The sequence below is a fragment of the Anas acuta genome, chromosome 1 (genome assembly GCF_963932015.1).
Source record: "Anas acuta chromosome 1, bAnaAcu1.1, whole genome shotgun sequence".
Lineage (NCBI taxonomy): Eukaryota > Metazoa > Chordata > Aves > Anseriformes > Anatidae > Anas > Anas acuta.
The window spans coordinates 80,017,630-80,041,553 of record NC_088979.1 but is presented as its reverse complement, the minus strand read 5'-3'; the positions used below and the strand labels follow the sequence as shown (position 1 = coordinate 80,041,553).

The window sequence follows — 23,924 nt, the reverse complement described above, 5'->3', positions numbered from 1 at the left end:
ACTCCCAGTGCAAACTGAATCACTTCCCTTTTTGATCGCTTTTCCCCTTGGCAGGGAGCTTTTGAGAGAAAAGGAATGGGATTGTAAGGGGAAAAACGAGCAAAGAATTTATAACACCTCGCTGAGCTGGATTCAGCAAGGCAATGGGCATCTCCTCTTGTCCTGAGGGGCAGTGGGTGAAAAGAACTGCAGTCCCTCGTGGTTCACTGCTCTGCTAGGAGCTATTGGCAGGGTGGCAGCCTTCTGCCCCACTGCAATGGTCTTTTCAGCCCTTGGCTGAGGACATTTCTGGGGCAATTGTGAGGCATTAGAAAGGATGCTGCCTGCCCTTCCTGCTGTCTTCTCCACCCCTTCCTTCCTCCTGCTTTCCTCCTTTCTTCCTCCTCTCGTTGGTGAGGTTATGGGACTCCTTCGGGTGGCCTGAGGAGCTGGTGCTGCAGGGTGCAAGCCCTGGGCTGCAGCAAGAAGCAAGCTCAGCATTGCCCAGGGATGTGAGCAGAGAGGGCAAATGCCACAAAAACTGCTTCTTGGGTGAGGAAAGAGAAACACAACATGGCTGCAGCTGAATGCGTGTTTTGCTGCACCGAGTGGAGGAAAGCCATGCTGGCTGCTGCCGACATCTCCATGGGGAGCTTGGGAGCACAAAGCAGGTCACGCTGCTGCAGGTCACGTTGTCTTCCCCCTCTGCCATTTTCCTCACTACCGATTTCCACATCTTTGCTCCCAGCTTTCCATCCGCTCTATTTTTTTTTTCTATTTTTTTTTCTTTCTTTTTTTCTTTTTCTTTTTTCTTTCTGCTGATAAAATCAGCCTGCATCAAATCTCTTACTCTTGGCATGACAACTTTCAATTTTCCATACTGCTGAGAAGCCTTGAACCAGGTCTCACAGAGCGACATACGTTGTTTCATTTCTGCGATGCTTTAACCTCAGCTGTTTGAACATCTACCATTTACTCTGGAGTGTGTCAGAGCTTTCTGAACAACTTTTAACTTCTAGCTCTCCTCCTCTCCTGGCTCCTTGCTTCTCCACACAAGTCATTGTGAAATGTTCACAAAATTTTAGCTTCACACATGAGTGCTCTGAGTTGACAGAACTTCCTTACTTTCTTATCATGCAGCTGCAACTTGGCAATCAGGATTATAACAAGCTCTCAGTATCTGTTTTTTTTTTTTTCCCCCCTTCTTTCTTTCAAGATGAATAGGAGTCGGACAAGAGATTTCCTTCAGGCTACTCCCAAAACAGAGACTCCTTACTGAGGGCAGCGGGAAATGTGAACAAAGCTGATGCCTTGAGTGTCAGAGAGGGAGCAGATATGTCCATTAGCACCGTCAGGCAGAGCTGAGGCAGGAGGGGGGCCGGGTATCAAAGTGCTCTCTGCTTAGAGGTCCAGCTGTGGTGGAGCAGCTGGTGGTACCCGGCTGGATCGAGACAGGCTCGTGAAACATCTGTATATTCAGTTGTACCCTCTGTGGGAATAGCACCAAGGGGGAGTGGATGTATGTGTGCAAGAGAGGGTAACAAAATGACCTTCATATTTCATCCAGAATTTAATTTGTACCTTTTGTTACTTATGCATGTAATGATTTAGTTGTATTGCTGCTTTCTATCCACGTTATCTCTCCCTCAGCCATTCTGCAAAATGAGGCCTCGGTATCACTGCAGATGATCACAGCTGCTTTAAGCACATTGCCCTTTCCTGCCTGGCTGCATTACATATTTATAATGTCTGTTCGTAGATTACAATCGCAACACATCCCTCCCGCTGCCCATCCACGGAGAGCAGGCTGGCAGCAGCAGCAGCGAGCATGGCTCCGTTTCACCAGACTCTGATGTACAGCACGACATGTTTTTTGAAAGGCCAAAGAGATCCATTTCAGAGATTCACGTAAAGCATCCCATCTCCCACTTACTGAGGTAAAACATTTTCTTTTCACTTGACACCTATGACAATTGTGTGGATTTGATTCATGTTATATTTTATCTGAAGGCAAGTTTTTTCACTTAGCAACTTCACTAAGCAGGTGAGTTGCAGAGGCAAGTTATCAGTTAACTTAAATATGGCTTATATTTAACTAATGAAAAATTATTTTTTCTCCTTAATGTTTCCATGTATTTGTGTACTTTTTTTTCCCCTATAATTGTTAGTCTTCCTACTGAGCAAGTGGATATGGATTCAGGAGTGAGTGAAGGAATTGCCCCTTTCCTTTTTTTTTTTTGGTAGTTCTGCTGATCAGACAGCAGAAAACAGTACTTTCAAATGAGTATGTTAGAGTGTGGGGCCAGGAAAAATGAATAATTATCCTCAGTCAGAGATTTTCAGCTTCCCTCCCCAAAACTGAACCAGTGCTGGGTGATGCTGGCACCAGCTTCTCAGCAGAGTGAGATGAGCAGTGTGCCTTCAGTGAGGTTTTTCACCTGCTGAGGGGCTGCACCATCTCCTCTGTAGCTTGACTCACTTTGTAACCTACCAAGTACCCCTCCCTTCTGGCAGTGCTACCACGCTGGTAATTCTGAGGTCTCTCTTGTTTGTGGCCCTGTTGCTGATGCAGCGTGCCCGATGAGGGCTTGGCCTTGGAGGACAGGAGCGCCTCTCCTTCTGTTGAGGATAAGGATTCTGGTCTGTTTCTGCTACGGAAGGACAGCGAGCGCCGAGCAATTCTGTACAAAATCCTGAAGGAAGAACAGGATAAAGTTGCTTCGAATTTGCAGGAATGTATTGCACAGGTAATTTCAACTCTTTTTTTTTTTAATTATTATTTTTTTTCCTGCTTCAAAAAGGTAAATGTCAAGCTAGGTAGTCGGTATCGTTTCTTTCCTGAAAACGAATAAATGAAGGTGCCAACAGTTTTAAATTAGTAGTTCTTTCTGTAGTCCACATTCATACTGGCACTCGTGTTTGATGGTGTGTCAACTTCAACTGCTTGGATTGTCACTTCTGAATATTTTAATCTCTGAGGGCTGTAACTGTGTGAGCCCTTTGCTGTTGTCTGAATGGACAGCAAACATCACGTTTTGCCTGCTGCTGGCCTCCTGTTGTTGTTTTGGGGCATCTGGTGGCTGTTAGACAGCTGAGATTGGTGTGCTAGGTTTTTTTGGTTGTTGTGCATATTTTGTTTTTTTTTGTTTTGCTTTTTAAGGACAAAATTGCAGAATGGCCCATAGCTTTAAAGTTTGTATGTGGCATCTTGGTCAGAAGTAAGCAAGGTTTTAAATATTTTCCAGGATAAGGAAGGATTATTTAGTAACAGCAAGTCCTACCTCAGTCTCCGGCTGTTCTGCAGCATTGCCTTAATCATCTCCTTTCCATAATTGCTGTAATACTTTTCTCTGTCTTCCTTTGAATTGCACAGGTTGTTATTCTTACAAGTACTTGAATGGCTTTAACTATAGGGATTATGGACAGCAAATCAGAGAATGAACATTTGAGAACTGTCACTGTGTGACTTAGACCTTTTTCTGACTTACCATAGATGTGTGTATAAATATAATGTTTTGCCTAAGGAAATTGTATGTCTGCATAATTAGTTAAAGTCCAGATTCAGCTTCAAAAAGCTGAGAGCATCCATTAAAATTTGGGTGTCTTACCACTTCGCTCTGCTACTTTTATGGAGAAGAGCTGCCCTCTGCAGTACATTGGACAAATATGTAAATATCGTCCTGAAGCTCTAACCTTAGCAACAGCCACTGTAGCAGTAGACTTAATTCATTTTTGGAAAATAGGAATTACTGTAAATAAAAATATAAAAAATGTAGAAAATAAAGGCTAAGCAGAAATTAAAGTTCTGTGACTTCTGTGTAGAGATGTGAAATAAGCATCTGCAAAGCTATAAATTGTAACCAAAATATTAATACTACTAATTAGATGTTATATGACTCTGGGATTTACTTGATATACATTTATTGTCTTTTCTCCAGAGCTCTGAAGAGCTGCAACTTTCAAAAGCCCACATCAACCAAATTATTGGGATTTTAAGGGACTTCATTCGCTCCCCTGAGCACAGAGTGATGGCTTCGACCATATCCAAGTTGAAAATGGATTTGGACTTTGACAGCACTTCCATCAATCAGATCCACCTGGTGCTGTTCGGGTTTCAGGATGCGGTGAGTTCCTTGCCAGGCACAGAGGGAGGGGAATTCTTCCAGGACAGAGCTCTCCCCAGGGGTTTGTAGCTTCTTCCCTCTTCCTCACCTTTTGCCCCTTAACCTGCTCCTGCTGGACACAAATAGGGCTGGACGCAGAGCTCATGGAGATTGGTGCTGCCAGCCAGGCCATGAAGCCGAGCAGGGGGTTGAGGGTTGCCCATAGGCTACCAGCAAGCTGTGATCTTTGTTCTGAGCCCTACGTTTATTTCATGTCCTACCTCCCCTGGTTCAGGAGAGGAGCTAGAACTGTCAAATTGTTGTTTAGACTTTGGAAAGTGGGAGGGCATTAGTGACTCATGCAGTTGTTTCTTTATAAAACTTCACCTTAATATTGAAAAACAAGACTTCCTTTCCTAAGGTGTAAGCACCTGTTGTTTCCTACAGCTTTTACTTGTGTATTTGCAGGTGAACAAAGTATTAAGGAATCATTTAATACGGCCCCACTGGATGTTTGCAATGGACAACATAATTCGCCGTGCAGTCCAAGCAGCAGTCACTATTCTTATTCCAGGTAAATCAGAACAGCTGTAAATAACCTAACAAAAAAGAGCTGATCAGGAGCTTTCAGGGACCTCAGCAGCCTTTCTGTGCTGTGGAGACAACATAGTCCAATATTTAATTGGACCAGGAATCACTTCTAGTAAGAAAGAAAATGACACTATACAACATTTTGATGAAATCCATGTGGAAATCTGCTGCTTGTCTGGTCTGGTTATGTGTTCTGAAAAATCACTGCTGAGCTCTAGAGCAGATGCAAAGAAGGGGAAGGAGCAGTGCATTTATATGAGAAATATGATTTTGGCCTATAGATGGGTAGTAGGAAAAGTCACCACCATCACCCAGAGGGGAGAGGCTAAAAGATGATGCACTGTTCAGGAATACATCTAAGTTGGAGAGCTGCAAGCAGCTTTGTAACTCTGAAGTGCTAAGCACTCTTTCTGATATGAGAATATTCTGAGTGCACTTACTGATGGTGAGCCCTTTCACACCGAAGTTGCCATGGCTTTAGAGCCAAATCAGCCAAATGTCTTTAGACTTTGTTGTCAGAAGAAAATTGGCAGCTCTTCTTTGGTGGGAAGGGCAGAAGCCTGCAGCAAGTTCTGAGAGAAATAGGGTTAGAAATGATTCTTGGGAAAGAAAATGGCTTTGTAACTCTTTGGTAAAGGGCATTAGTGATAAAAAACTTTTTAAAAATTATTAGAGTAATAAAGAGAACAAAAGCCTAACAAGCTTTCATGGATTTCCCATTAATGCATTTCACTAACTGCCTTGTAATTCAGCACAAGCATATTTATCACAGCCACCTCTACTGGTAAACTACAGCTGAGCTACTACAGTGCCATTTGTACTTAACTTAGAATTGCAGTCATAAAATCTGTGGCCCAGCTAACAAGGCTTTGCTACTCCCCTGCTCACCACTGTAATAAAAATGAAAAAAGTGCACATCCTCAGCTGGAGCATCTTCAGTTCCAGTAATAAAGAAACTGTACCAGCCCACGGAGCTATCCTTGTATAAAAACAAACAAACTTGTTTTACCAGAGCTTCGAGCTCACTTTGAGCCAGCATCGGAAATGGAAGGTGGGGACAAAGATGGTGACGAAGTGGAGGAGAGCTACCAGCCCACGGAACAAAACGGGGCTGAGGACCCTGCTGTCACGTCAGGAGTGAGCACCCTCAGCTCCGTGGTGTCCCATGAGGCGCCGCAGCAACTCAGCCTGGAGTTGGGCAGACTCAAACAGGAGACCGTCAGGTAATCCCTAGATAAAGGCTATGGAGTTATTTTCAGGCAGTCTTTGAAAAGCTCAGACATGCTTTCAGCAGTGATAGGTACATACATGGTAAGAACACCACCTACCCTGTGATAAAGCAGACCTTCCAGGAACACAATCAGTTTCAGAATATGCTGGCAGCACTGGCTGGACAGTTCAGAAGCCTTCAGTGCAACTTTTGTTCCTGCATAAATATTTTTAAAGTGCAGAATGTCCTGTTGGATTTCTACTGTTAAGTAATTAGGCCTGTGTAACTGCATTGGTTTCTTTCCTACTTCCTTAGTCCTCTGGATGCCACCTGACCCAGTGTCCTCAGAGATGTTCCTGCGAGTTTTAGGAAAACACCAGTATAAAGGCAGAAACTCTGCCCAGGGCAACCGCAAAGTAATAGGAACAGGATTTACACATACATATTTACTAAATTCTGCCACAACGATGAAGGCCTTGAAGTGCCACCACTATGCTGAGTCTCAGACAACCAAAATGAAATGTTTTATCTTCCTGGGAAGAGTATCAAACATCTCTGACCTGTGGTAGTTGTTAAAAACACTACTTCTTTTTTCTTTCTTTAAGTAAATTTGATTATTCTCACTATGGCTATGTTCGCTCTCTCTTGTATGCTAACAGGCTTTTGGAAAACCTAATTCAGAAGGAGAAAGAGTATCAGACGCTCTTACAACAATCTTTGGAGCAAAAAACTCAGGAACTATGCTTGCTTCAATTAAAACTTAAACCCAAAGGTAGGAGGAGATACTGCATACTTTGACAGTTATACCCAAGTGTTTTAGATCACATGATTAGTAGTAAATAGATTTGGCTCAAGGTATCTAAAAAGAGCCTCAATTTTAAGTAGTCTCAAACCACCACTTCTGTCCTAGTTTTTAAGTGTATTAACCCATGCTTTATTATTTTTTTTTTTTTTCTGTTTAAGACTCTCGGTGGACTGCATCAACAATTAAAGAGAATGCAGACCCTGAGCTCACAAACTGGCTGAAACAACAAGGAGCAGACTTGGATGCAATTAAGAGGGTAAAAAAAAAAAAAAAGAAATCACCTTAAAAAAACAGAACAAAACATCATTGCAGTCATTGCTAGCAGTTTGGTTTCAAAGGACTACTAATTTAGGAACAAATTTGCCTTTCAGTTTGCTGAAGAGGATTATACACTAAGCATTGTCCTCAATGATATCACTAAAGATGATTTGCGATACCTTCAACTGCGGTAAGGAACTACCTCTTAGGTCATTAAGAGCTTAATTTATTTAAAAAAAATGAAAAAATGGGCCTTAGACATTAGGATTTTCAAATAGCTCTGTTAATTTACTCTGTGATCTTCTGTTAATGTTGTCCATGTGTTAACTGACACACCGTAATATAACCTAGGGTGCTTCATGCCACTTAAGCTTTGGTTTTTACCAAGGTTGAGAACTATTTCTCCATCATTGAAGACTAAGTGAACACATGGAAAGCATGAATTTACTTTTCCTACCCCTTGATTAAAATCCTTTCATTGTCATTCCATTAACCCCTGGATGACATGGAAGAAGTTGTTCTGGCCCTAACCTTAAAGGAGCATAGAGCGTTTTCTGTGCCATCTTAATGGCAAATCATTGGGAAGTCTAGAGTTCAGTTGTTGCTCACTGTAGAGTAACGGAGATGAGGGTGTTTTCTCCTAACCTGTTACTGTAGTCCCTAATTGTTCTCCACTCTTCTTCACGCAGAGGTGGTCTTCTCTGCAGAATTTGGAATGCCATATTAATCCACCGCCAAACAGCTGATAAGACCTCCGAGGCAGAAGGTTAGCTCTTTGGAAACAGAACACGTAATGGGAATAAGCACCTAAAAGATACATTCCTAAGTTATTAGATGTACATATATGTATAGTGGCCTTGCAGGTTTTGCACAACTAGACAGCTTGTTTGACCACCAGTGTAACACAGTGAATAGTAACAGCTTCTGAAAGAGTAAAGCAGAAGTCAAATGCCTGTCACTGTAAATACAAAGCCTTAGCTGAGACAAAACTTGTCTGCAAAACATGTACCACCTCACCGCTGTGAAAACTGTGAACTTAATGTGTTACAGCTCTGCAGGGGGATGGTTGAGCAGGAAGGGGTTAAGCACATCACCTCTTTGTAGTCGACTCTATATAGCTTTTTGTATTAAAGCTACTCTTGCTAAGAAAAGTCTGGCGTGATGCTTTCATTTAGTAACTTCTCTGCAGCAAAAAAGCAGCTAACCAAAATGTTTTTTTTGGCAAGTGGTTGGTTCATAAAGAAACGATGCAAACAGACAACCAAGTTAAATGTTATTGAAGTTTAATTTTTTGTCTTTACACTGTACATGACACATACAGCACTCCAAAGGAAAGTTTGTAAAGCAAATACATAGCGATTTAAATAAACCATTGCTTTCTCTTAATGCAGCTCCTTCCAAAACAACATTCAGGTGTGTTTAAGACAACCCATACTGTGATGGACTGCCTTACACAACACCTCCTTATTTGAAAGAGCTTTTAAATAAGATCAAGGTTTATTTCTGAGTCGTTACAGTTCTTGTAATGCATTCACTTATTCTTATGAATAAGTTATGCCCAATAAAAAGGCCTTTAGCTGACAGACTTGTACTTTATCCACTGGTTTGGGCCACGCACTTCGAAGGGTGGTTCGTTGTAGTAAATGTGGTTTCCTAGTTCTTCCAGTGGTGGCTCTGGGTCAGTGGTAGCAAACTGAGCAGCTTCCTCTATCTCCTTTCTCACTGCCACATCAATTTCCTAAATGAAGAAAAGAGATGTTAATTTGAAGGCAGCTCAGATAAAAGCATCCTAATCTTGAAGTTAGTTAAAAGCAGTCATGAAGCACTGGCCAGACTTCGTATTAATGCTGTCTATAACAGATTTAAAAAAAAAGAAAACAGACACATGGAATGTCCCTCCCTACTGAAGTGAAGCATTTGTCCCTTTAGAGAGTGCAATTAACTTATTCCTAGAGGAACATGACCACACCGAGCATTTTTCTTTTTGAATTTTGAGCCTGCAAAACAGTAAGAATGCAGCCAACTTTTACTGCAACCCTGTCAGTCAGTTTATCACCATGCAACACATCACTTCAGATGCAGAGAGACCTTCACAAGGTGGAAGTAGATCTCAATACCCTCTCTGCTTGATATTACTGTATTACCTTCCACACAGGTCTTTCATATAAAGCATTTTTTTCAGTAGTGATAGACTTGGTAACCCATACGTGAGAGGGCTAAGTATACGATACCTTCTATTTGTAACTTAACCTTTAACTGTCAATATATTCTTTGTCACTTTACGTACAAAAGATGTTGAGGTCAGTAACATACATAGCAGCTACACTGGGCAGTGAGATTTCACTAGAAGCATTTTCTTTGTCGTTCCCCCCTCCCCATGTGTGCTAATGACTGTGCTAAAGTCTTTTTGTACTTTTCATTTGTTTTATTATAAAAACAAAATTGATCAGAAGCTTCAGAATATTTGCTTTGAGGGTTTCTGGCTTGTTCACAACCAATGACCTTTGCCATTGTAAGACACTGCAAGTTCAGAGACTTACCTCCTTTCTAGCTCATATGGGCAATTTTGATTTCTAGATCTTAGTATGACGAGAGATTTATTTGAAGAGCCTTGCACTGAGCTATGCTGTTTCAGCTCATTCAATATAGTGATTAGTCTCATTAGTTGGTCTACAATGAAATTTCACAGTAGAGTAGACCAACAAATTATATTCCAAAAAAATATATTCCAACAAAAAAAAAGAAGAAAGAACAAGTGATGATACACAATGCAGTGTAAATATGCTTCTCAGATAACTAGTATGTGAATGCACACGAGTTGGCTTAAACATCTACTTAAAGTCATACCTTTAATTCTTCGATGCTTGCAAGGTTATTGTTGATCATTCTGTCCTTCAGCAAAGTAATGGGATCACTTTTGCTTCTCACTTCCTGGATTTCTTCTCTAGTACGATAGCTAGGAGCGAGACAAGCAAAGAGACAGTAGCCTTTAGTGGTGTCCTTGAACAGAAGTGAGGTTCTGGACACAGCTCCCTTTTACAGAAGAGGCGTGACCAAAGAATTGTCAGGAACGCAATGAAAATACAGCAACATTCATTACTGCACAACCACATCTAGAACACTTCTTAGATTTGAAAGTGGATGCTGAGCTGAAGTAGATACAGACGAATATAATGCAGGCAGGGAAAGGGAAGCTATCACAGCCTGAGACAGTTACCTCTAGAGGTAGCACTTCCCCCTCCCCATCTCCTCTGAGGAGAAATAACAGTGGGGTTTGGTGGCTTGCTGTGGCGTTAGGTGGGTCACACATTGTGTGACGTGTTTCATGAGCTCAATCAATGAAAAACTCCATTTCACTACAAGTTTCTGATGATGTGTTAAGACACAGCCTACTTCATGTAGGTCAGTTCAAATTTGTCAGATGGCACACAGTGCCCAAATCTTTCTAGCATCTCTATGTTTGTATTTTTTAAGTATTCCATTTGTCTCCATCTGTTGTTATACTTTTAAGTTAGAGGATTTTATATACTCTAAAAGCCCTAGAGAAGTGCGCTGCTTTTCAGTCAAAGCTTGCTTCGAACACACCATAAACTCACACTGAATGCAGAATTCATTAATAAAAAGTACAGAAATTTAACAAACTTAGCTCTTGTTCTAGAACTAAATTTCCTACTAGTGCAAATAAAACGTGTATGTTACATTGCCCCTGATTACCCACTGAGCGATGAGATGAGTGACCAGACTGGGCACAGTGATTTATTTCATCGTGACTACCTTTATGCACTTCACACTGGATTTAAACACCAAATCCATGACAGTTTCCTGATTTTGACCATCAATACTTAATTATTTTCAGCAAATGCCAATAAAGTATTTCACAGTACCTTATTCCAGGGTCACTCATACTGTGGCCGTGGTAACGGTATGTCTGTAACTCCATCACGATAGGACCCTCAAAAAGACAGGAGATGCAGAGCATTATCACCTCGAGCAATCGCTGTGTTATTATAGCAGCTCACCTATAGCAAATACTGCACCAATGACAAATGATTTTAATGCAGTTTTCTTAGCTTAATTAATTCACATAACATTATGGCAACTAGTAAAATGAAACGTAACTTTTCAAATAAGATTATGTTGATACTACTAGCCTTTACTTTCGTGTTTTTATTGAGCAGTATTACACCATTTGGTACCTCCCAATGCCACTGAACCACTACCCAGACTACTTCAAATCACCTATTATTTTCACTTTAAGACTGTAACTAGCAGAAACTAGTTCTTCTGTATGAAGTTTTCTTCTTTTCACGCTGTGCATTCCAAGCATAAATATCATTTTGCTAAATATTTCAACAAATGTGAGAACCAATGTATCATACTTGGGTGACAGACACTTGTGCTGAAAATCCTTAAGGTTTTATCTAGTTCTGTATGCATTGCTAGGGAGGTATACAAAAATAGATCTCTTATCTTGTATCAAGTCTCACAGAACTTCACTTTCCCTTTGTTGTAAATATAGAATTATTTTCCTTGCCACTTACCCTAAGAAATCTCTTCACAAGAACACAGCTGTCTAACAGTCCACTCGTTTTAAGCAGAATTTAAGTAAGATAGAAAGCAGGAGGAAGTTAACAGGGTACCAGGTCTGTGTTTTTTTTTCTTATAGCTTCATTAATACCAATTGCATGTAAACAATCCTAACAGTATTAAAAGAACTCTCAATGACTCCCAGGTTCCATTTGGTGGAGAAAAAAGGAAATGAATGTCAAACAAGTCATAGCTACTACAGAAAACTGGGCTAGATGAGAAATATTTTATGCAGCAACTATTGCTATGACTTCCACCTATGGTAGAGGAGTGGCTATTGACTTACTTTTCCAGCTCTGCAGTGCTCAGTTGCAAACTTGGCTGCTTCTCGGACACACAGAACATCCATGCCATCCACCTGAGACACAGAACAGCAAGTTGAGCCAAAGAATTGCCAAAAACTAGCCTGCAAGTTCAGTACTTCCGTATTGTAAGTGCAACAGGAATTCAATTTCAAGTTTTCCTATTTTTAAGAATATTTATAAATATACCAAGAAATACATTTACTGCACATACCTGCACGCCTCAAAACAAACTGGAGTTGCACTCACCCTGAGCCCTGGAATGAAGTCTCCTCTTTTGTAGTAGTCCGTACTGGCTGCAGCTCTTTCAACCGAAGTTCCCATCCCATACCGATTGTTCTCACAGATGAAAACACAAGGCAATTTCCACAAGGCTGCCATGTTGTATGTTTCAAATATCTGGCCCTGAAAGAAAAGAAGTTATTTCTAGTCAGGGAGCTCAGACTGCAAGCATGAGGCTCTAATGAAAAATCATTCAGCTGCAGATGTCTAACTAGTAAAACTTCTAACACTAAAAGTAATCTGAAAGCAGCTACTTACTGCAGCTCAGCAGGAATAAGAGAGAAGTTACCTGGTAAGGTAACTTTCACCTCAACTAATAGTTCATAGATCCTCTGTATGTTTAAACCTATTATTTTTTTTAAACCTATTTTAGTATCCATGTTCTGATAGCACAAAACCTACTTTAATCAAAGTATTTTACGAATAGTCATAAGAAACTTCTTGATTGATTAACTTGGCAGGGCACTGCTACAGCAAAGTAAAAGAAAAGTTCAAGCACATTGACTGCATCAGCCTTACGACTTTAACTCTTAACACAGAAGAAAAACAAGAGCTGAGCTCTTAACCTGTGTTTTCGAAGTGGCAAGATACATCAACACTGTACTCTAAAACACTGATTTCTTATCTGGCTTAATTTTTCTGCCCAAAATATGAAAACAACTGTCCAAATGTCTGAAGCAGCTCTGTAAGACACTTGGTATCAGTGGCCTTCTTTAATAAAGCATTCTTGCAGCAGGAAGTCCAACATAAAATCTTGTTTTTAGTTCCAAGACAGATGTTGTCTGGGTTGCAGACTCTGAACAGGCTAAAGATGTACTCCTGCTACCTTGCAAAAAGGCAGAGCTCATGGTTCATGGAGTGAAAACAGATTACCCACAGACACACTCCTCACAGAGCCACATTTAAACAAAGCTCGTTTACCTGATTGGCTGCACCGTCCCCATATAAAGTCAGACAGACTTCGTTTTTACCAAAGTATTTACAGGCCAGAGCAATCCCAGCTCCAAGAGGAACCTGTCACAGAGCAAAGGAGAAGGCAAAAATTTAGAACAATGTTCAGAGGAGCTGAAAACAAGTAGCTGGTGAAATGTCAAGAGACATTTACTGTGTTAAGGATCTGCTCAAGGAATGAAGAGTTGTTACCAACACAGAGAGGAAACAGTGGCATGGGACACAAGCCAAGTTCAACTTGTGTTTTAAAGTAGAAATCACGTACATACCTGAGCGCCAACAATACCATTACCACCGTAGAAGTTTTTGGTATACATGTGCATTGATCCTCCTTTTCCCTTCACACATCCTCCTTTTCGACCTGAAACATGATCAAAAAGGGATTTATTTTTTCAGAGAAAAAATACTATACAAATGATAACATCTAATCTGATCCTTTAAAAGGTAACAACCCTAAGACAACATTGTATTTGTCATCAGATTCACCTCAGTAGAGGTAACACATGGATTCCCAAGGACATAATGGCCTCTATCTGCAGAGTTTACAGTTAAATGTATCAAAACAAACAAACAAATAACCAGGAGGAAGAATGATCATGAAAACAGTTCAAGAAATACGAAATGAGATTTATGAAGAAACTTCAAAGCCACCCAAGGAATTTCAGTGTCCTCAACACAAAAGCACTCTCTAGCAAAGCAGTGATTTTATTTTTCTAAATAACCAACACAGTCTACATTTCTCATACCTGTAATCTATGCTACTGTAACAAGAAGTACATATACAGTCCTTTTTAATTCTTGCTTCTGCAGTAGAAATATGAACAGTTCCAAATTAATCGCAATAATCTATGTCTTCTCTTTGACAATATCCAGAAGCAAAAATTACAGACTCAAAGTAGAAAATAAGAAAACCAACAGCCATACAACAACACAACTCCCACCCTCCATATAAACATCAATACATAGCCCAGCAGTATTCAAGCTGTCGTTTACAGATAACTGGCAGCCTGTGAAGCACCACAAGAAGTCCCATCAAATGAGTAACTTTTTCAAATCCACATTAAGTGTACTCAAACATAGTTGGAAGACAAAGGTAGCATCCATGACAGTGCACTAAAAGAGCAAACTCACTGGTGCCATCAGTACCTGAAAGTAAAACACTCCAATTCCATTCCAAATTCAACCCACTTTTTATTTAAAAGGTGCCTTTTACAATTTCAAAAATCAGACTTTTTATTTGCTGTTATCTCCTCTTGCCCACAGAAACAAGGTAAAGAGTTAATTTTTGTTAGCTGCCAAACCAGTTATCAAAACCAGCAAGAATACTGCCCTCCAGCTGAGGTCCTACAGATGCTAAGCATCAAGATTATTTTCATTTAATAAAATGTACCGCAACAATGTATAGCTGTCAAAAAGCAACCTCTCAAGCCAATCTCTCCCCAACACAAGGCTTGCTATCTTCCACCAATTCAGCAAGTGCAATCCTCCACACTGTTCTCTTAACTATGAACAGAACTACACTGTGTAGGCAGCAGAGCAACCTTAAACCCTGCTGAATACACCTGTCTAGTTCAACAAGAACTTTGATAATCAGTGGTTTTCCAGCTACATTACCAAATCATGACTTATGTGAAATTTCTTATACAGGATCACAGCTGCTACCGTCAAAAGACTTACTAAACAATAATAAGGAAAGCTTGACATCTGTGTGTTTCTTCCTTGTCCATTAGTTCTGTTTCCTCTCAGAAGAGGAAATTAGATTGCTTTAACATAATGTACTTTGGCAAATTATGTTGGCTCTTAATGTCACCTTTTAGGTAATAAAGTACTCACAGCGTAATTTAGTCATCTTCTCCAGGAATAAACTGTGGCCAACTGCTTTATTTCTCTATTTTCTCTCCATTTACTTTTTAAAATATAACTGTAAATCCAATACTTTCAGATGCAGCACTGATTTAAATTACAGAAATTTTTGCCTAAAGCAAGTTTGAGCTGCAAGAAGTTTTCTTAAATTGGTCAGGTGGACCAGGCCCAGCTAATCTAAGAACACACAATTTCTCATCAGCCTGTGCCACTTTTTACATTTCTTACCCTAATCTGCTTTTTAAACTTAATCATAAAGGCTTGTATTTTACTTCTAAGCACAGTTTGCTTATTTTGCCTTAGGGTTGGTGGTTGTTTTAGAAGTAGAATGCTAGTGCTGCTCTGGAATCTGTACTTCCCTTTCTTAAGGGTGAATCATTTTTATTATTGGTCTTCTTTGTACTTTTACTATGCCCATGAAGTGGTTTCACATGGGCTTCGACAGATTCTGCAGCTAGGGCCAAAGCAAAAAAAAAAAAAAAAAAAAAGAAGTCCAAACAAAAAAAACACAAACCAAACAAAGATTAATTTTCATCATAAAAATACTGTTTTACATTTAAACATCAGTAACCTTCCTTCACATTTTTGTACAACCCTTCCTCTTGTACCTCTTGTATTTTAGCTTAGTTGGAATTCCTAATTTACCAAAGTCACTTTTCCCTATTCTTTCTACTCCTCTTAGAACAACCTGGTCTCCACAATATCATTCCTCAGGGAACTGTCAATTCTCCCAAACAATTCTTTCCTACAGTTTGTTTCCCATAGGATGATCTTACCTATTAGTCTTTGGTTGACTCTGCCTCCTGCTCGTTCAAACATTTTTAAACTCTGTCACTTCCTGGTCACTGTAACTCAGGCTATCTTTCAGTTTTGCATTTTTCAGTCAAGATCTTTGTTCTTAAAAATGAACTCCAGTGGCACGCCTATCCAGAAACTTGCCCCAAGCACCATTCTTGGAACAACGGTCTCTGTACTGCTGCTGTTCTTCCCCCATTAAAAGGGCTCCACTAAAACCAAGTGTAATGCTATAGAATATGATGCATTGAAAAGTAAATTAGACAATAACAGCACCGATATTTATGGTTTCAGGTCCAATAACAGACCTCAGTCAAAGTTTCCTTCTTTACTTTCTTTCTTACCTGTACCTAACAACATTTGGCAAGTCAAACACATGCTATCTTAGTATATAAAGCCATACCTCTTCTCTATCTCCATAATGTGCTTTCCTGTATTAATGTTTCAAGCATGCAAATGCTCAGATTAAGTCTTCATTACAGCAATGATTCATAATACCAGCAGCATACAAAGGCCTTCGAATTCCTAGTTAATTTTTCACTTCTGACATCAGTACGCAGATCTCAGCAGGCTGACCCACTCCTCTTGCCTGCTCCCCTTACAATCTGACTGTCAATAACCAACTCCTTTCCGCAAAAATTTAGGTAGACATCACCATGTCATGCTCTTGTTTTTCAAAAAGAGTCACAAATTTCCCAAACCATTCATTTTATCATTACAAGCAGTGCCTACCAGTCTAAGACTTCAGCAGCATAATTCAGAAAATTCAAGTCTGCCTCCAAGGAAGGGTAACACCCTGCCCTATTGAGAATAAATGACAACCGCCAGCAAGCTTCATTTAAGCAAGCTGCTACAGCACATCAAACATGGCATACAGTATCAAGAAGTTCTCTAAAGTTATGCCTTGGAAGGCATATGACCAGCCTCTGACTTATGTTTTATTATAAGAAGTGGCTGCATCATAAATTTAAAAAGATTCTTTCTACTATGTCCCTAAATTACTTCTGAAGCCCCAGTACACTTTGTACATCAACAGCATTTTGAATTTGAGTAAAAAATTCTGACATGAGTACAGCAGCACGTGAATCCTCATTCTACTCAGCACGTACCTGTAAGCTCAGCAAGAATTTCTCGAACGGGAACACCTCGTGCATAGGTAAAACCGTGAGCTCTGTACGCTGTGATCACGTGGTCTGTAGGCTTTATGGCACCTTCAAGCCCTACGCAGCAAGCCTCCTGTTACAGATGAAAAGTAAGTTTAGCAATGAAGAAAAGCACAGAGTTTCCACAGTCAGCAGCGTGGCAAGGTCTACCTTTGGTGCCCCTACAAGAAATAAAGGAGAAAAGAGAAAAAGCACAGCTACAGAAGGCTGCCTTGAATACAAAGGTGATGTTAGGCCTGTTTGTCCAAAATCGGGAGCTACAACATCCTTGGGCTCTATATTCCAACCTGTCCTGTCTGCAGCCAACAAAATTAGACAGGAGGAATATGAGAAGCTAAAAAGACGCACAAGCTTTTTCCTAAACACATCTCCCAAATGAAGTATCTAAATAACTGCAATTCAAAAATGGGCAGAGGATGGACAGACAGCAAAGTTTCACCACGTTCAGGAAGTTCTTTCTCCTGACTCTTGTTTTATAGTGGGTACCTGATCTATGAACCACTGGAACAAAAACCTGCCTTCTCTCTCTTCCTGTTGCTGTCTCAAGACCCCAGGGATTCCCTTGTGCTCTCACAGACAGGTTTTAAAGAAATAAAGAACCAAATCACAGATCCCACGACAACTTCAGCCATTCTACACAGACACCCAGTTATAGATTTACTCTCCCATCTATTCAAATCCCTACGTAACTATGGCAAGACAATATAAAAACATCTTGGGGGGGGTGGTAAGGAATGGAGAATCTCACCTGACCATCATACAAGTGGCAGAAGCCACGAATAATCTTCTGCTTGTACAGCTGGTCAGACTTCAGCTCCATGCGTCGTATGGTCTGCATCGTCTTGTAGTAATGGAGCCCCTCCTCTCGAGTCATCACTGCCGTGGTACTAGGGCCTTCTTCCAGGCGGTGGAGGTCACATTTCTGCGAAGTTGAACAAGTATTTATTTCTTGAAAGTAGCTGATCCCATTTCTATCACTTTTTTTTTTTTAAAAAAAAAAAAAAAAACAAAAAACAACACACCATTTCAAATCCTGATTGTAATACCGTTTTAAAAAGGAGGCCAGCAAAACCTAAATGCCCAGGTCAAACAAACTACAAAATTTATGCACTGTTTCCAAATTCAGGAAAATAAAAGCTTTACTTTCAATAAAGACAGATTTCCATTCTCAAAATGAAACCTTATAGCTCCTACTACCAGCAGATGAAGTGCTCACAAAGTACTAGAAAAGCTCATTTCCATGGTAGTTGCATTCCTAACACTTGACAAGATGTACAGAGGCTTAGTGAAGTGACAAGACAGGAGTTTCCTCTGTAGGAGTTTTTAAGATCTGGTCCTAAGTCTGGACCTCACCTCTTCGACCACTTTTACTCACAGTTATAAACCACTGCAGCAGCAGCCACCCCACTGGCCAAACCGCAACACATACCACAACAATTCCTCCCCAAACCATGGCCTATCCTGAGCTGCGTGGAGGGCTGATTTTAGGTACCCATACCAAAAATCCTTCCAGTCTAGCGGAAGGGACCAACAAATAGCTCTGTCGACACAGATGGGCAAAATACTGCTTTACAGGTTACATGACATTTTGTGTTAGAGCAACTCCGACAATGCCCTGAGGAATTTCATACAATGCACTTGCACACTACTTTACTTTGAATTAACACAGTCACACAACCACACACTTCCAAGCAGCATGCTTCCAGCTCCATCTAAAAATCAGGCCAGGTAGTACAGGGCTTGGTTCTGAAAACTCTTCTAATTTAAACATCCATCATTTCAAGATCTACAACAGTGCTTACAAAGAATACCAGTATAAAGCCTTCAGCTTCATCATTACCTTGATTTCAAATGTAGCTTCATTTGCAAAGTCTGCATAGTTACGTGATGCTACCATCACTCGAGAGGCCTTAAAAAAAACACAAAAAACAAAAAACACAAAAACAAATATGAGCAACATTGAAATATAATTACAAGATAAAGCAAATGAATTGTCAAATTCTAACACCCAAATTGAAATAATTTTTAATGAAACTCTCCGGTGGCATATCCTTATAGTATTAGAGAACTTTCATTTTGTACATACGTACTAGAACTCCTTTAAAACACAGGATTTGAAATTAAGATTAGAAATTATATCCTTGATTAATTAAAGAAAACCTATAAGCTTCAAAATACCGTGAAGAGCATCAAAATCCTAAAAATACATACTCTTCTACAGAACTACTGCATATTTCAATGGCTCTTGGCACTGACTAGAATTTCACCTTGACAGAACAAAAACTTTATTTGGAAAAAAAAACAAAACACGTCAGATGTGTGGAACGTGAACTACAATTGCTCTTGCCTTTTAACAGGAAGAGAAGGTGGGTGGATGCAAGACAACAAGCAGTGAAGAAGTAGAGTACTATGTAAGTGGGTAATAGCATGGCCACTACCTAAGGATACATGAAATATACAAGTACAGAATGGCTGGCAGAGTAGGGAAGAGACAAGAAAGATGTTTAAAGAAATACTGATGTTCTTTCTAACAGCGTGTGTACAGGCTTTTATTACCCGACTGATAACTGGTATTCTTGAATAACTTTACTATATGATGGTCATCTATTCATGCACACCTTGTGGCCATAAGGAGTGCACTTGATCTTTAGCAGCAAAATCATATTGCTAATTAAGTTACCCATAAATTTCTGTAGCTTATTCAACTCTGGAATTTGCATACACTTAGATCAAGGTTCATTCTTTCAAAATTTTGAGACTATCCAGTCCTGTGTCTCCAACAATGGTATGATTGATAGATATAAAATTTGGAAAAAGGCCAGGAGAAATTTTCTCAATCCTTCTTCATTATCTACCATTGCCTATTTGATTTGGCTATCATGATCTCCCCACCCGCCCAACATTATCAGATTAAATGTTTGAAGATTTTAAATTTAAACCAGGTTTCCACACTGTTTACCATAATGCAACAGTATTATCAGCGATAAAAAGCTATTTTAGTTCTAGAGCTGGAAGTCTGTCAAGAGTTTACTATTCGCAGAACCACCGAAGGGCTGAGGTTGGAAGGGACCTTTGGAGGCCGGCCTGGTCCGATCCCAGCCCTGAGCACTACACGAAAGCAATGCGAGGCAGTCTGTACAAAAGTTCTTAATACATGGCCAGTACATATTAAAAAAATAAATAAAGAAAACCTTGACCAAACTGGTTTAGGCCTTACCTCACTAACAGCTCCCTAGGTTAGCAGCATTTGGAAGGGAAAAAGGATAAAGAAAAAAAGAGTAAGTAACAGTAACAAACCATTGGGGGAGGAGAAATCAGCACATTATTAGCAAACTGCAATACAGTTTACAGGTAAGTTCTGCGTCACAGAAAACCATATTTATACTTTATAATATTATCAAAACAGGTAAAATGCTGCCTAATGGATTAAGACTGCTGCTATTTATTTGCTATTTTATGCCTGCGTTATAAATGCCTAAGAACAAGTAAAGAGAAATCTTTGCGTATTTGGCGGTCACTAGGATCCAAAACACTACATTAAGATATCCAAAATGGGTCTGGTTTGGACATCTAGGAAAGCACAGCGTGTCAAAAGCAGTCCAAGTACATGCAGTAAGGAACAAGTTTTTGGCATCCATCTGTAAATTTTAACGCAATTTAGCTGTAAATTAAGGAATACCTTCAGATGCATATTCTATACAGTCCCAACACACAGAAGGATTTGCTGATGAACCTACTCTCTCATGCCATTCCTGTGAAACCAGCCACCCACAGGCTTTTGTGCCAGGGCAAGAAATTACTAGGCAAGTGAATTACTTCAGAAGCACAGTAAGAGATTTGCTCTCAACGTCGAAAAAGCCTATTGATCTCAATTACCAAAAAGCACCCTTTAACACTGCCAAAAACAAAATATATGATCTTGCCAACGTGCCTTTTTGTCAGCTAGATTATTTTCTCCTCATGGCCACAGTCGTTATAATGGAATAATAATGAGAAAGTAGAAGAGAATTGTGAAAATGTTTCACGTGAAAGAGATGAAATGGAACACAAATGCCATGAAATAACACAATTTGAACTAAAATTCAGGAAGAGCTCAAATGATCGCTATTTGAGCAAAGGCAAAGCACTCCAGAAAGTGGCCAGGGTGGGGGAATTTTGAAGTGGGCCTGCAAAAGGCCTTCAAAAAGGGATCGCTGTGTTTTATACCTAATTTAGATCGCGCACCAGGAGCCTCGGGACGGGGCACCTATGGGTGCCAGCCTCCAGGCCGCACCCTGGCCGTGCTCCAGCCAGCACGGGGGCGGCACGTCCTCGCCCCGTGTGACAGCACTCGCCGTGCACATTGCGCACTTCCCTAAATATTAACCTCAACACGGAAACCGGCCCTGCCCTGGCGTCAGGCGAGCGGGACACCTGAGGTACGATACGGTTTGCGAGCGCAGTCACAGCCCGGCTGCTTACAGACACCCCCCCCCCACACACACACACAGCGACCATCTTGACTTATTTTTATGCAGCCTTTGGCACAGAGCTGGCAGAACAGAGCCCCGAAACCCCTTTATTATCACTAATAAGTTATTATTATGATTGCTGTTTCCCCGCCAGCCCCCTCACACCCGCAGCCCCACACCAACAGCCCCCCCCTCTCCCTGAGGCAGCCCGCGCCTCCCCCCCCTCAGCGACCGTTGGGGCCGTTACCGCCCCCCCCCGGGTAACGGCCTCCCCCTTACCGTCCTGCCGGCGGCGGCGGCGGCGGCCGGGCCGGGCAGCACTCGGGAGAGGGCGGCCAGCAGCATCTTGCGCATGGAGCGGGGAGGGAGGGCGGCGGCGGCGGCACCGGCACCGTTCTGGGCCCCGTCCTCGAGTCTCCTTCAAGCGGCAGCCGCGCAGCCGCCGCCGCCGAGCCCGCCCAAGCGCCCGCCTCCCGCGGCCGCTGCGCGCATGCCCGGTGGCGGTTGGGGCCGTTGGGGGCGGCCGTTAGGGGTTCTGTCAGGGGTTCTGTCAGGGCTGAGGGCGAGATCTGTAAAAATGCCTGAAGGGGGGTTCTCTCTAGAGAAAGGAAGGGCCCGGGGGGGGCTGTGGGGAGTGCTCCCCAGAAATCCGGCTGTCCACGCGTGTTGCAGGATTTCCCGAGCCGCCTGGCAGCACCCGGATTTGGGCAGGGGAAGCTGAGGCGCTCCCTGGAGTGACTCTGCGCTGTAACATTCTCTGCAACCTCTCCCTGCAGAGCCCGCTGCTGTTTCTTCCCTCTCTTATGCTAGCAAGGTGTTCTTGGCCCTGTCCTCTTCATTATGCTACCTCTGTGTAACATTAGCACCCCTCCTGCCGTCTCCTACACACCCAGCTTTTGTTCTCATTAATCCATATTTGTTGAGCACCTCTCGTTCAGAAAACTGGCCTCTGGTCACAGCTGGGGGCACATAGAGCCTAGGTCATTTGCCTGGGAAGGATGGTGAGGCTGTCAGAGTTCCCTGTGGTGTGCAGCAGAACAAGCACTCATGGTTTTATTCTTGTGTTCTGTTATTCTGTAGATAACGCTCATGTGCTTCTGCTCAAGAGAGTAAAGTGTACTACTGGTGTCCATATGCAAGATGGAAAGCATGTTGAGAAACTCAAATACAACATCTTCAAATAGCAGCACTGTGACATAAAGGTTTCAGGAGACCTATGTGCAATTGTTAACTATGGACATGGACCTGCTCAAGGAAAAAAATCTGTTTTTATGACAAAAAAAATGCTGTCAAGCTTATTCCAAGTTCAGTATAATCTACCTATTCCTTCATCACATGAAATAAAAAAGTGGAGAAATGTTTCTAATTATGCACCTATAGACAAACATGTTATGAACACTTCTAATAGTCATATAATGTAGTTATTTTTGATGGGAAAGGATACATTTTTATCCCCCTGTGGAAAAATGGTAAAGCACTGATTATGTTACCCCTGTGACATTTTTACTTTTCATGCTATTTCATCAATATTCATGTGTTTTCTCCATTAAAAACTCTTACAACATGTTGAAATAATTAAATCCCTCCCCCCAAAAAGCTAATGCAGAAAGCTAATTCATGAATGAGGTAAACAATGACCAGGAAAACATAAATCATAAGCAGAGAATGCCAATAGAAAATAATTTACTTACTGAAGACGATTATGCAATGTTTCATAATGGAGCACCTTGCCATGTGTGACTCTAGTATTACCACATCAAGGGTGTGTTGCGTGACAGGAGGCCAAAACTCATTGTTTTCTATCGTTCGGGGTGTGATCCTGAAATGTTATCACTCGCTTGGATTGCAGCCGCCGTTACAAGCGTCTGCCGTCGTGTTAAAGGCAGGGGGGAGCACCCGGCGTTCGGGGCTCGTCCCAGCTCACTGTGTCCACATCCAGCAGGAAGCGATCCCTGCTTCATTTCATGAGTCGCCAGTTCACCGCCTGATTTTTCTTCTTCCCATGCCACCAGATCCAGCCTGCAGAAGGCAGTAGTAATGATTCCTTGTGCTCATTTAGTCCCAAATGCTTGAAGTAAGCCGAGGCCGTAGCAGCCCTTCTTAGCGGGGATTCAGTGGCATGGTGATGTGACGCTGTGCAGTGTGCTTGGTGGTGTGGTGTGCGGGAACGTGCGTGGTCTGGTGAGCTGGCTCCACTTGGGAGGGCTGGGATGGGGCAGGCACAGCCTCACCCCCACTGCTGGCGGGGAGCAGCTGCCAGAGCTGCGCCCTGGCTTCTTCACAGGGGGCAGTGGCCAGGTAGCTCCAGCACCACGCAGAGGGATGATGGGGTTGAAAGGTGAATGACGAGACCAGGACCTGCGCCTGAACGGAAGAGTGAGGTTATCAAACAGAACAAATATAGCCCTGGTTCATTTTCCATCTTCAGAATCTGAATCACCAGCCTCCACTCCAGGTGCATCCTCCACTTCTAAGACTGTTTAAGAATGCTCAGCAGGAACCATCCTTTTTTGGTTGCTATTCCTTCTTCAGAGTTTACATTTGGTTTATATCCTTCCATTTTTCTTTCTATCATCCCCTATCC

At 41.6% G+C, this 23,924-nt stretch overlaps 2 protein-coding genes and 1 long non-coding RNA gene across 5 annotated transcripts in view; 2 read left to right on the top strand and 1 right to left on the bottom strand.

The window, feature by feature from the left end:
• Positions 1–8,082, top strand: part of MAP3K15 (mitogen-activated protein kinase kinase kinase 15) — an 82,456-nt gene extending 74,374 nt beyond the window's left edge. For both annotated transcript variants that reach the window (XM_068684198.1, XM_068684207.1), the window contains 9 exons: positions 1,739–1,916; positions 2,552–2,726; positions 3,918–4,103; positions 4,551–4,656; positions 5,686–5,896; positions 6,543–6,655; positions 6,847–6,944; positions 7,060–7,136; positions 7,636–8,082. In XM_068684198.1, coding sequence (XP_068540299.1) covers positions 1,739–1,916; positions 2,552–2,726; positions 3,918–4,103; positions 4,551–4,656; positions 5,686–5,896; positions 6,543–6,655; positions 6,847–6,944; positions 7,060–7,136; positions 7,636–7,717 — 1,226 coding nt within the window. In that variant the 3' untranslated portion in view covers positions 7,718–8,082. The remainder of the gene's footprint in view (positions 1–1,738; positions 1,917–2,551; positions 2,727–3,917; positions 4,104–4,550; positions 4,657–5,685; positions 5,897–6,542; positions 6,656–6,846; positions 6,945–7,059; positions 7,137–7,635) is intronic.
• A 130-nt stretch (positions 8,083–8,212) lies between these two features.
• Positions 8,213–21,815, bottom strand: PDHA1 (pyruvate dehydrogenase E1 subunit alpha 1). 2 transcript variants are annotated; one of them, XM_068684216.1, is made up of 12 exons: positions 21,620–21,815; positions 20,107–20,121; positions 18,730–18,798; positions 17,638–17,811; positions 16,836–16,962; positions 13,338–13,429; positions 13,039–13,131; positions 12,085–12,240; positions 11,820–11,891; positions 10,831–10,898; positions 9,794–9,902; positions 8,213–8,684 (listed from the first exon to the last, which is right to left on the bottom strand). In XM_068684216.1, exons 1-12 carry the CDS (start codon positions 21,692–21,694, stop codon positions 8,520–8,522), a joined length of 1,215 nt encoding a protein of 404 aa, XP_068540317.1. In that variant the 5' UTR covers positions 21,695–21,815; the 3' UTR covers positions 8,213–8,519. The 2 variants fall into 2 exon arrangements, with proteins under 2 accessions (XP_068540317.1, XP_068540326.1); XM_068684225.1 differs by lacking the exon at positions 20,107–20,121.
• Positions 21,198–23,048, top strand: LOC137857564 (uncharacterized). Its single transcript, XR_011097137.1, has 2 exons — positions 21,198–21,307; positions 22,421–23,048. It is a non-coding gene; the product is annotated as an uncharacterized lncRNA (long non-coding RNA).
• The last annotated feature ends 876 nt before the right edge of the window (positions 23,049–23,924 follow it).